This window comes from Aquarana catesbeiana, linkage group LG13 (assembly GCF_042186555.1).
Source record: "Aquarana catesbeiana isolate 2022-GZ linkage group LG13, ASM4218655v1, whole genome shotgun sequence".
Classification (NCBI taxonomy): Eukaryota; Metazoa; Chordata; class Amphibia; order Anura; family Ranidae; genus Aquarana; species Aquarana catesbeiana.
Window position 1 is genome coordinate 234,651,481 of NC_133336.1, and position 13,371 is coordinate 234,664,851.

Consider the following 13,371-nt stretch of genomic DNA (forward strand, 5'->3'; position numbering starts at 1 on the left):
CCATATAGCAGGATGAGGACCGGAAAGTGGTTTCATTATCCTGACTGGACGGGGCACGCAGCACGGCTATTGGTGGTGTGGTGTGTCAGTCTGACATACTGCATATCCGATCCTGGTAAAGAGCCTATGACATAGGCTATTTACCATGTGATCAGCTGTTTTCAATCACAACTGATCACATGGTAACCAGGAATAGGAAGTTATAGCACAATACGAGTCATGTCAGCATAGGCGTGCGCAGCCTATTGCATTAGAGTGTGCACCCCAAAGCTCAAACACACTGAAGCATAGTAAACTGTGTTTTCTATGCTTCAGTTTGTGATTGAGTGTGTTCATTTAGAAAAGGAAGGGGACAGTAAATTACATATTGACTAGCCCTTACCCCTACTCTCCATCCTGAAACTTCCCCCACAGCAGCTGAGGGGAGAGGAGGGAATCCAGTAGCACTGCAGGGGGGGGCAACACGGGCGAAAACCTGAGCAGTAGAGGGAGTTGGCACACCCCCTGCGCACAACTATGCATGTCAGTGCTATTCTGTGGTCATCCTGTGTGTAGAGATATCACCGTCTCTACACATGGATGACATTATTGTGGTGTCTACTCTATTATAACATTTTTCTTATAAAATTCTATTTCCTGAAGTTTTATAAAGTGATCCAGTATAAATTATTCCAATCAGGCTCGGACTGGGACAAAAAATAGGCCCAGGCATTTTAGACTGAGCAGCCCATGACATGTTAACTGACCCCTTCCTCACTCTCTATCCTGATGGATCCGCCGCAGCAGCCAGTGGGAGAGGGGAGGGGGGAACTCGCCAGAGCTGCAGGGGGGCAATGGGGGATGGGAAAGAGCATGGGGGGTTATGTATATATTGCTGTGTGTTAGCTTATAATTTCAGTTACGATTAAGCACCGAGTATGGTGTGAAACGTGTTAGCTGTATTGCATGCTGTATCTCCTTCCCTCGTTTGGTGTATGGAATGTTATATGTTTTTAACTCAATAAAAGGTGATTTTATTAGGATGCGGCCATCCAGATATTTCTTCAAACCAGATCATCTGCTACGTGCAAGGCCAGCATCCTCTGTTTGTGCAGTGGAGGTGGAACACATAAGGGTGACTACTTTGAGTGGTGTGCTACTTTGAAAGAACATGAGGGGGCTGCAGAACACAGGGAGGAATTTGGAGAACATAGGGTGGGGCGAATACCATGGAGGAGCTCAAGAGCACTGGTGGGCAGAGGAGCACAGGGGCAGATGGAGAGCACAGGGGGAGGCAAAGAGCATGGGGGGGAGGGAGAGCACAGTGAGGAGGCACAGAACATGTAGAGAAGCAGAGAGGACATGGGGGGCTGCACAGCACAGGGGGTGTAGAGAACGGGGGAGGCAGAGAGCACTGGGGGGGGCTGGAGAGCACAGGGGATTGGAGAGCACCGGGGGGGCTCGGAGAGCACTGGAGGGTTGGAGAGCATGGGGGAGAGGTGGAGAACACAGGGGGAAGCGAAGAACACCGGGTGGAGTGGAGAGCACAGGGATGGGGCGGAGAGCACTGGGGGGGCTGGAGAGCAAAGGGGAAGGCAGACAGAACAGGGTGGAAGAGGCAAAGAGCACGGGGGGAGAGGTGGGGAGCACTGGGGGCTTGAGAGCATGAGGGTAAAGAGAGCACAGGGGAGGCAGAGAGTACAGGGGAGAGACGGAGAACACGGGGTGGGACAGAGCACTAGGGGGCACAGAACATGGGGTGGAAGAGGAGAACATGGAGTGGGGTGGAGAACACAGGGTGCTTGAGAGTACTGGAGGGCTGGATAGCATGGCAGGGGGGCTAGAGAGTACTGGGGGAGTTGGAAAGCACTTTGGGGCCAGAGAGCACAGGGGGAGGTGGAGAGCACGGGGGTATGTTGGCCCGAGAGCACAGGGGGGCTGCAGAGCACAGGGGGATGTCAGAGAGCACTGGGGGAGGTTAGAAAGCACTTGGGGGCCAGAGAGCACTGGTGGGGGGAAGCGGAGAGCACTGGGGGGGCAAAGAGCACAGGGGGATGTCATAGAGTACTGGGGGAGTTGGAAAGCACTCCGGGGCCAGAGAGCACAGGGGGGAGGGGGAGAGCACAGGGGGATGTTGAAGTGCACTGGGGAATTTGAAAAGCACTTTGGGGCCAGAGAGCACGAGGGGAGGCAGAGAGCACTAGGGGGGTTGGAGAGCACTGGGGAGGCTGGAGATCATTGGGGGGGCTGGAGAGTGCAGGTATTTGGGAAAGCACTGGAGGAGGCCCGAGAGCACAGGGGGATGTCAGAGAGCACTGGGGGGAGGTTGGAAAGCACTATGGGGGGGCTGGAGAGCACTGGGGGGCTGGAGAGCACGGGGGGGGGGGGGCGAAGAGCACGGCAAGGGTGGCTGGTGAGCACAGGGGGATGTCGGAGAGCACTAGGGAAGTTGAAAAGCACTTTGGGGCCAGAGAGCACAGGGGGGCTGGAGAGCACTGGGGAGGCTGGAGAGTGCAGGGATGTTGGAAAGCACTGGGGGAGGCCAGAGAGCACAGGGGGATGTCAGAGAGCACTTGGGGAGGTTGGAAAGCACCGAGGGGGGGCTGGAGAGCACTGGGGGGCTGAAGAGCATAGGGATGTTGGAGAGCACTGGGGGAGTTGGAAAGCACTTTGGGCCAGAGAGCACAGCAGGGTGATGGAGAGCACAGGGAGCTGTTGGAGTGCACTGGGGGGGTGGAGAGCATGGCGGGGGGCTGATGAGCACACGGGGCGTTGGAAAGCACTTTGAGGCCAGAGGGCACAGGAGGGAGATGGAGAGCACAGCAGGGCGGCTGGAGAACACAGGAGGATGTCAGAAAGCACTGTGGGGCCCTGAGAGCATGGGGGCTGGAGAGCACAGGGGGATGTCAGAGAGCACTGGGGGAGGTTGGAAAGCACTTGGGGGCCAAAAAGCACAGGGGGTTGGAGAGCACTGGGGGGGGCTTGGAGAGTACTGGAGGGTTGGAGAGCATGGGGGGAGAGGTGGAGAGCACAGGGGGAAGCAGAGAACAACAGGTGGAGTGGAGAGCACAGGGATGGGGCAGAGAGCACTGGGGGGGGGCTGGAGAGCAAAGAGGAAGGCAGACAGAACAGGGTGGGAGAGGTGGAGAGCACAGAGGGGAGGTGGGGAGCACTGGAGGCTGGAGAGCGTGGGGATAAAGAGAGCACAGGGGAGGCAGAGAGTACAGGGAAGAGACAGAGAACACGGGATGGGACAGAGCACTGGGGGACACAGAACATGAGGTGGAAGAGGAGAACATGGAGTGGGGTGGAGAACACAGGTTGGCTTGAGAGAACTGGGGGGCTGGAGAGCCCACGGGGATGTTGGAGTGCACTAGAGGGCTGGATAGCATGGCGGGGGGCTGGAGAACACAGGGGGATGTCGGAGAGCGCTGGGGGAGTTGGAAAGCACTTTGGGGCCAGAGAGCACAGGGGGAGGTGGAGAGCACAGGGGTATGTTGGAGTGTACTGGGGGGCTGAAGAGCACAGCAGGGAGTCTGGAGAGCACAGGAGGATGTCAGAGAGCACTGCGGGAGTTGGAAAGCACTTTGGGGCCAGAGAGCACAGGAGGGCTGGAAAGCACTGGGGGGGGGAGCAAAGGGGGGCTGGAGAGTGCAGGGATGTTGGAGAGCATAGGGGGATGTTGACATGTACTGGGGGGGTGGAAAGCATGGCGAGGGTGGCTGGTGAGCACAGGGGGATGTCAGAGAGCACTAGAGAAGTTGAAAAGCACTTTGGGGCCAGAGAGCACAGGGGGGCTGGAGAGCACTGGGGAGGCTGGAGAGTGCAGGGATGTTGGAAAGCACTGGGGGAGGCCCAAGAGCACAGGGGGATGTCAGAGAGCACTTGGGGAGGTTGGAAAGCACTGAGGGGGGGCTGGAGAGCACTGGGGGGCCGAAGAGCATAGGAATGTTGGAGAGCACTGGGGGAGTTGGAAAGCACTTTGGGCCAGAGAGCACAGCGGGGTGTTGGAGTGCACTGGGGGGGTGGAGAGCATGGCGGGGGGGCTGAAGAGCACAGGGGGAGTTGGAAAGCACTTTGAGGTCAGAGGGCACAGGGGGGGGATGGAGAGCACGGGGGGGGCTGGAGAGCACAGGGATGTCAGAAAGCACTGTGGGGCCCCGAGCACAGGGGCTGGAGAGCACAGGGGGATGTCAGAGAGCACTGCGGGAGGTTGGAAAGCACTTGGGGGCCAGAGAGCACAGGGGGGGCTGGAGAGCACTGGGGCCCGAAGGACACAGGGGGGGCTGGAGTGCACAGGGGGGTCAGAGAGCACAGGGGAATGTCAGAGAGCACTGGAGGGGCCAGAGAGCACAGGGGGATGTTTGAGAGCACCGAGGGGTCGGAGAGCACAGGGGGGCAGTGGCAGAAGGAAGCTGGATAGGAGGAGCGGTGGGGGGTGGCTGCATATAGAAGAATCAATCACTCCATTTTCCTCCTGCAGCCTCTGAAAGCCAGCTTATCTTCCTCTACCTGTAGCAGGCTTTCAGGAAAGGAAAATGGAGAGATTGATTCTATTATATGCAGCTGCCCCCACCACTCCTCCTATCCAGATGCACAGGGGGCCACACTCACATTCTCGCTTGTCCAGCTATGTGGTGTCTGCAGCAGGTGTCTCCTCTATCTCTCCCTCCCCCTTATGGTCACGGGGTCAGCTGGCCCTGACAGCTAAACGGAACTGGTGGCTACGGAAGGGCTAGGTGAGCGGCATTGGCTCACGGAGCAGTCCAGCTGCCTTGGGCCCTATGGCCAGTCCAGGCCTGATTTCAATAATGAGAAATGAGCTCCATTCATGTAGAGAATAGTTACATTCATTCCTGGGGGAGGGATTCATTTTATTCTGATAACATCCTTATCTTCTTCTACAGATTGGATAAGAATAAACTGGAAGACAGTTCCTGCCTCCACCTGGCATCTGGAATAAGAAATAACCAGACACTGAGGATGCTGATCCTGTCTGATAACAATCTGGGGGGTCCTCATTTCAGTGATCTGATGGAAGCTCTGCCAACAAGCCGGATAGAGGAATTACAGTGAGTATAACAGGACTGACTGAGACAATAATATTCTGGGACAGTTTACCATGCAGTTGTTTAAATCTTAAAGTCTTATTACACTCTGGTATCATCTATGAAATAGACTTTGTCTAAAGCTCACCACACATGATACAGTCTGAATGTGCAAACTGGATAGTTTGGGTGGGTGTTGCTCTTACATAGGTTTGGTAAATTTACAACTATAAAAAGTAAACATTAAATCTAGCCTGGTATAAATAGTTTATTACTGTATGCAATGAGCAATCAGAACCTCACACAAATTTCTTTCATCTGATATGACCATCCACTATTCAGCGCTGGAAGAGCTCCCCATTACTGCACATCTGCTATTTAGTGTCAGATATTTTCCTATTACTTTCTATGAGTACAGAGCTCTTATCAGCAGAGATAAATAGAATAACAGATAAAAAACATCCCGTCGAATCACTAATAATGCTGATTCTAGCACAAAATGCTAGATTATAGCACAATACGAGTTGGGTCAGTGGTATTCTGTGGTCATACTGTGTATGGAGATATCACCGTCTCTACACATGGATGACAATATTGGGGGGTCTACTCCATTATAACATTTTCTTATAAAATTCTATTTCCTGGAGTTTTATAAAGTGATCTAATATAAATGACAAAAGAGCACCGCTCTAGGCAGACATCTCATAATGCATCCCACCTGCTGATGGAAACAGGTTCTGGCTCTGCATGTAGGAATGAATCGAAGAAAAGGCTGGACGGCCTCACTCTGTTGACACCTTCATTGAAGACGGTTTAAAATTTCTTCTGGTACAAAGACGCCAGTGGCACAGGATCAATGAAAAGCTGACATGTTTCACACCACTACGGGGTGCTTAGTCATAGTCTAACAAAAATGATTCCAATAAAGAGAAATGAGCTCCATTCATGTAGAGAATAGTTACATTCATTCCTGGGAAACAATGTATTTTCTTTTGGTAACATTGTTGGCAGTTGCAGTTAGCTTGTCTGGCAATAGATGTCTCTGTTCCCAATATAGTATAGTAGATGGAATTTTGTAATTGGGTGTTAAGCCCCTTTCTAGGAAAGTTCCTTTTCAGTGATGTAATGGGTGGAGTCAGTGCCCATATATATGCTGGTATGGGAGGAGCTGGGTTGAGTTGGAGCAAGGGAGCCAAACACCCCAGAGCTATTCGGATGTTGTTGCCTACTGTTCCAGGGCCCCTAAGAAGCCTGAAACCTCAGGTGAGGGAGTACAGAACTCAAAAGGAACAGTTGTAGTCACCTTGACTCTGTGTTTTTTTGTGGGTTGTGAATGGGATGTCTAAGGCCTTTTAGGCCAGGCCTAAGTCCTCTGATGTGAGTACTAGTGACACCTGAGGATGAGTGTACCATCCTGGGAGCGTGCCCAGATGGGCACAGCTATAGATATTGGGAGAGATTGGTATGCTAAAGAAAGCAGCTTATCCTTACTCGGTGATGGAAGCTGAATGCTGTGGACTTCATATACATGGGGAAGTGGTCCCAACTCTGTGGTGCTCCCAAGCAGAGGAGGTACAAAGGGAAAGATGGTTTACAAACTATTGTTCTGTGCATAAATGACAGCTACAGAATGTCTACTCCTTATACAACCCCTGGCAAAAATGATGGAATCACCAGTCCCTGAGGATGTTCCTTCAGTTGTTTATTGTTGTAGAAAAAAAGCAGATCACAGACATGGCCAAAAACTAAAGGCATTTCAAATGGCAACTTTCTGGCTTTAAGAAACACTAAAAGAAATCAAGAAAAATAATTGTGGTGGCCAGTAACAGATTTATAGAACAAGCACAGGGAATAAATTATGGAATCACTCAATTCTCAGGAAAAAATTATGGAATCACCCTGCAAATTTTCATTACAAACACTAACACCTGCATCAGATTAAATCTGCTTTTTAGTATGTAGGTAAAAAGGAGTGATCACACCTTGGAGAGCTTTTGCAACAAGTAGACTGACATGAAGCATGGCTCCAACACCAGAGATGTCAATTGATAAAAAGGAGAGGATTATCAAACTCCTTAAAGAGGGTAAATCATCACGCAGTGTTGCACAAGATGTTGGTTGTTCACAGTCGGCTGTGTCTAAAACATGGACCAAATAAGGCAAAGCAAATAAAAGGCAAGCATAATGGTAGACCAAGGAAGACATCAAAGCATCAAGACAGAAAACTTAAAGCAATATGCCTTGAAAACAGAAAATGTACAACAAAACAAATGAGGAACAAATGGGAGGAAACTGGAGTCAACATCTGTGACCGAACTGTAAGAAACCGCCTAAAGGAAATGGGATTTACATACAGAAAAGCTAAAAGAAAGCCATCTCTAACACCTAAACACAAAAAAACAAGGTTACAATGGGCTAAGGAAAGGCAATCTTGGACTGTGGATGATTGGATTTCTGTCTTGACGCTTTGATGTCTTCCTTGGTCTACCAGTATGCTTGCCTTTAACCACCTTCCCATGTTGTTTGTATTTGGTACATGTTTTAGACACAGCCGACTGTGTACAACCAACATCTTGTACAACACTGCGTGATGATTTACCCTCTTTAAGGAGTTTGATAATCCTCTCCTTTTTTTCAATTGACATCTCTGGTGTTGGAGCCATGCTTCATGTCAGTCCACTTGTTGCAACAGCTCTCCAAGGTGTGATCACTCCTTTTTACCTACATACTAACAAGCAGATTTAATCTGATGCAGGTGTTATGCCCCGTACACACGGTCGGATTTTCCGATGGAAAATGTCCGATCGGAGCGTGTTGTCGGAAATTCCGACCGTGTGTGGGCTCCATCGGACATTTTCCATCGGATTTTCCGACACACAAAGTTGGAGAGCAGGAGATAAAATTTTCCGACAACAAAATCCGTTGTCGGAAATTCCGATCGTGTGTACACAAATCCGACGGGCAAAGTGCCACGCATGCTCAGAATAAATAAAGAGATGAAAGCTATTGGCCACTGCCCCGTTTATAGTCCCGACGTACGTGTTTTACGTCACCGCGTTTAGAACGACCGGATTTTCCGACAACTTTGTGCGACCGTGTGTAGACAAAACAAGTTTGAGCCAACATCTGTCGGAAAAAATCCTAGGATTTTGTTGTCGGAATGTCCGAACAAAGTCCGACCGTGTGTACGCCCTATAAGTGTTTGTAATGAAAATTTACAGGGTGATTCCATAATTTTTTCCTCAGAATTGAGTGATTCCATAATTTATTCCCTGTGCTTGTTCTATAAATCTAACTGTTACTGGCCACCACAATTATTTTCCTTGATTTCTTTTAGTGTTTCTTAAAGCCAGAAAGTTGCCATTTGAAATGCCTTTAGTTTTTGGCCATGTCTGTGATCTGCTTTTTTTCTACAACAATAAACAACTGAAGGAACATCCTCAGGGACTGGTGATTCCATAATTTTTGCCAGGGGTTTTATGTGACGTTTTACACCAAGGAATTTTGCTAGTGTGTCAAATGTGATGCCAAATGTCCCAAAATTCCTTGCAAAGTTACAGTAAAGTGCTGGGAATGCATTTTATGTGTGGACATTCCTTTATTCATACATATTAAGGCCTATGGCCAGAGATCTTGAGAGTAGGCCTATAACCAGGAGTATGGCACAAAATGGTGTAAGGTTCCATTAAGAAAAAGTGGGTAGTTGTCCTCTTACAACATTCTTCTCTTCTCCAGTTTGTATAGAAATCACCTGACAGAGAGTTCCTGCACCCACCTGGCATCTGGAATAAGAAATAACCAGACACTGAGGAAACTTGACCTGTCTGATAACAATCTGAAGTTTCGTCATTTCAGTGAACTAAAGGTAGCTCTGTCAACAAGCCGGATAAAGGAATTACAGTGAGTATAACAGGACTGACTGAGACAATAATATGTACTATTCCTCCCACTGATACCAATGATGGGGCACTATTCCTCCCACTGACACCAATGATGGGGCACTATTCCTCCCACTGATACCAATGATGGGGCACTATTCCTCCCACTGTCACCAATGATGGGGCACTGTTCCTCCCACTGACACCAATGATGGGGCACTATTCCTCCCATGGACACCAATGATGGGGCACTATTCCTCCCACTGTCACTAATGATGAGGCACTATTCCTCCCACTGATACCAATGATGGGGCACTATTCCTCCCACTGACACCAATGATGGGGCACTATTCCTCCCACTGATACCAATGATGGGGCACTATTCCTCCCACTGTCACCAATGATGGGGCATTGTTCCTCCCACTGACACCAATGATGGGGCACTATTCCTCCCATGGACACCAATGATGGGGCACTATTCCTCCCACTGTCACTAATGATGAGGCACTATTCCTCCCACTGATACCAATGATGGGGCACTATTCCTCCCACTGATACCAATGATGGGGCACTATTCCTCCCACTGATACCAATGATGGGACACTATTCCTCCCACTGATACCAATGATGGGGCACTATTAATTCCACTGACACCAATGGACCAATTATTCTTCCCACTGATACCAATGATGGGAAACTATTCATTCCACTGATACCAATGATGCAATACATCACTGCTATCAGTGTGAGGAATAGTGTCCCTCTTCCTCCCACTGATACCAATGATGGGACACTATGCCTCCCCCTGATAACAATGATGGTGTATTATACCTCCCACTGATACCAATGATGGGGCACTATTCCTCCCACTGATACCAATGATGGGACATTATTTCTCCCACTAATACCAATGATGGGACATTTTTCCTCCCACTGATACCAATGATGGGGCATTATTCCTCCCACTGATACCAATGATGGGACTTTATTCCTCCTCTTACTGACCCAAGGCGCTATGTAATTTTGCTCCTTCCCATTGACCACCAAGGCTAAGGCATTGTTTACTCGTATTGACACTAGGACATATTATACCCCCACTGGCCTCAATCAGGCCTCCCTAAAGTCTAAAGGACTGTAAGCCAGCCCTTTACTTCGAAGTTTAGAGACTCCTGGTCCAGAAGGTTGGTGTTTCCCTGTTTTAGCTTTGCAGTGTTATAGAGGCCAGATATTTTCTTCCTACCCTCTAGGCCAAATCCCAGTTAATCTTATTTGACTTAAAGCATATCCACCCCCCCCTCCCCACCCCCTAAAATGTAATATATTATAGCTTACCAATCCTTGGGTGTGTCTGATGCATTCATTTCCTTATACAAACTTTCTTTATTTTCACTTGGTGATCCTGCCAGTAACACACTTCCTGCCCTCAGGTGACAACACTAACTGACTGCACTGTGTGTGTGTGGAGGAGGAGTATTGTCATGATAGGCTGTACCATTGATTTAGGCTACAAACACATCTTTTGTTTGCATTTCCATTATATGGGGTGTGGAGGAAGTAGTTTAGTAGTAGTTTACACACAATTTCTTGGAAGAAAAATAATGTTGGTTGCTTTGTCATAAGAGCTAAGAACATGGCATCTCTGGCAAGACCAACAGAAATTTTCTGTAATTGTTGAAATTGGAAAAGAAAATGAATGCAGTCACCAAATCTAGGGATTAAAATGTTGCAATATGTACATTTTTTTTCTTGGGTTTATCTGCAAAACACAACAATTTCCATAGGAAACTCTTTAAAAAAAATCTTGGCAGCTCAAGTTGGCAGTTACTGTTGGTCCTCTAATTATTCCTCTTACTGTGAGTGTGCATAAATGCCTAAAATGTGTCTTATTTATGTTAGTTTATATGCCCAGTGTGCACTCTACATGTACATTTGTGTTTGTATGTTAAACTTTATTGCTATTGCAGGCAGCTGGAAAGCCCTTCATGTAATAGTGTCAGGTACTCTTTGTGGAGGAGTCTGGGGACACTTGGACATATGATTCCTCTGTACTACGCCAGCTTCAAGTACAGACTATACTTGATCAGTCCTTTTCCTGGCCACAATCTGACAGCTCTGAACCTGGAAGTGCTCAGATTCCGGGTTCATTCCTCCTAGGGGAGATCGAGAAACAAATGTTTTTGTCTTCCTTCCACTCACCATCCTGATAGGTGAAATATAAAAGATGATGTTACGCCGAATAAATAGATACCTAACAAGTCATGCTTTAAAACGTCTGCCTGTGAAACCTGACATATCATATCCCTTCCAATCGGTCGGCAAGTAGTTAAAACAGGGATCAGTATGTAGTTTTATTTTACCCAGAATTCCTCCAAAGTGTGTCTGTCTGTCCATGTACTAATATGTGTATAGTATTCATCCTCCCAGTCTACATCCATCATCATGCCATTCTTTTTCTTTTCACCAATCTATGCAGTCTTTGATGTATTGCAAAACATCCTGATATAAATGATTGTAGATAGTGGAATATAGTTGCAATTCCATCAAATGATATACTTCTGTGTCAGTTCACATTGTCTGACCAACTATAGCAACAGGAAAGGCAAAGCTTGATTAACTGCTGGAGGTATACAGAAAGTTCAACAATCAGACATTTGGGAGAGGGTCCCTTTTCTCCTATTTCTCTGGGGCACAATAATTAGGCTTGTGAACAGTATTAACAATAATAGTGATAATATAAATAACGACAACAATATTCGTGCATATCCTTCATTATTGCACCCAGAGAGTGAAGGATATGGTGTGAGAGCATTCTTCTGAGATCTGATGACCATTTATATCCTCTATTCTAGGATCGAAGACAATAGCTTGCCAGATGAAGCTAAAAGAGAATTTAAAATGTTGGAATCCCTCCGGCCAGGACTAAAGGTTTTTACATAGTGACCTCAGAGGAAGAAGCTTTGCTAAAGCTGTGAATGGAGCCAGAACTTTGCTCTGGATGAGGAGGAGAATGAAATTTAGAAATGGTCCAAGAGGAGACTGAATCATCATAGATGAGCTAATACATATAAGAGAAGATGCAGAGAATGTTCATTATTTTTTAGTCTTTAATACTTCAGAGCATGAATGGGTTAATGGCACATGCCAGTTAAACATGGTACCAGCGGACTGTCGAAAAACAAAGGAGGTACCAATATGCAAAAAAGGGCTGAGATATATATCTGGATCTATAGTCCATAAGATTAGAAATAACTGTGTGGCTATAACATGGCTAAGTTCTTTGAGAACTCTGGGGTGTAAGCAATCTTGTCCTGGTGATTTATTCAAATTTAGTTTTTCAATTCTTTTTTGAACTCTGGCTTCTCTAAGCCACAAGGGTATTTTCCATGTTGTGTTACTAATAATACAGTACATACGAATACAGTCTTATGTATAATTACCCCTTCTTTTCCTTTGTAGAAACTGAGGCAAAGAATTTATTTAATGCAGTTCCCTTCTCCTTGTCACTTGTAACCAACTTCCCCGATTATCCCATATGAGGCCAAAATGCCCCGACCTCAACTTTTTATTATTTATATATTTTATACTATTTATATATATTTTTAAAATTTTGAGGGATGTTTTACTCTCCTCCACTATGTGTCTCTCATGGTCTATTTTAGCAGCGCTGATCACACTTTTACATTTCTAATTGTGATCTTTGTAGTACTGGAATGCCGATAGAGTCCCCTTGGCCTTATATTTTTAAAGGACAGCTTTTTTCTAAACAATATGCCTTTTTACACTAGAATTTAGCCACCCAGGTTTAGCTTTACTTCTTTTATATTTGTTGCCCATTGTAATGCACTTGGTAATGCCATCATTTAAAGCAGCATTAAACCCAAAACCAAAAATGTGATATTACACATTTCCAATCATTAGATGTAGTAACTGCATTCATTTTTTCTTTTTTTCATTTTTTTCTCTCCTCGGTTTTCACCTGGTGGTCTGACCAGTAACACACCTCTTGTATTAGCGTGCCCCCACTCTGGATGATGGTGCACAGGGGGCACCTTTGGACAGCAGCCTTGGGGGGGGGGGGGGAGTGTTGGCTGTACTAGCAGATTTAGATATACTAACAAACTGAAATCAAACTCCAGCTAACATTGCAGTTACACAAGCAGTTATAGCAACAGTTTTTTTTTCCTTTTGGGATGAAGATTTTACATTATGAATAAATAGAGACTGATCATTGTAAGCACCATAAGTCAATGGTAAATGGTTTGTCTCAACACACTCTAACTGCTACATTTGCAAGAGAGCTTGTTCTGTTGAAAAACAAGACTTCCTGGTTGGATCATCATTTAAGAATTGGTAAGCTGCAATTAAATAAATGTTTGCTTTTGAGCTTAATACTTCTTTAATATGTTTTAAAGCACTCCCATTTCCCTCTGTGTTCTTTGTTTCTAGAATTTGATCCAATTTAATGC

The 13,371-nt window shown here is 46.7% G+C and overlaps 1 protein-coding gene across 3 annotated transcripts in view; it reads left to right on the forward strand.

The window, feature by feature from the left end:
• The window catches only part of LOC141116970 (NACHT, LRR and PYD domains-containing protein 3-like), a 96,551-nt gene extending 83,585 nt beyond the window's left edge, over positions 1-12,966 (forward strand). For all 3 annotated transcript variants that reach the window (XM_073609502.1, XM_073609504.1, XM_073609503.1), the window contains 3 exons: positions 4,887-5,051; positions 8,763-8,927; positions 11,755-12,966. In XM_073609502.1, the coding sequence (XP_073465603.1) occupies positions 4,887-5,051; positions 8,763-8,927; positions 11,755-11,842 (418 nt within the window). In that variant the 3' untranslated portion in view covers positions 11,843-12,966. The remainder of the gene's footprint in view (positions 1-4,886; positions 5,052-8,762; positions 8,928-11,754) is intronic.
• Positions 12,967-13,371: the final 405 nt, after the last annotated feature.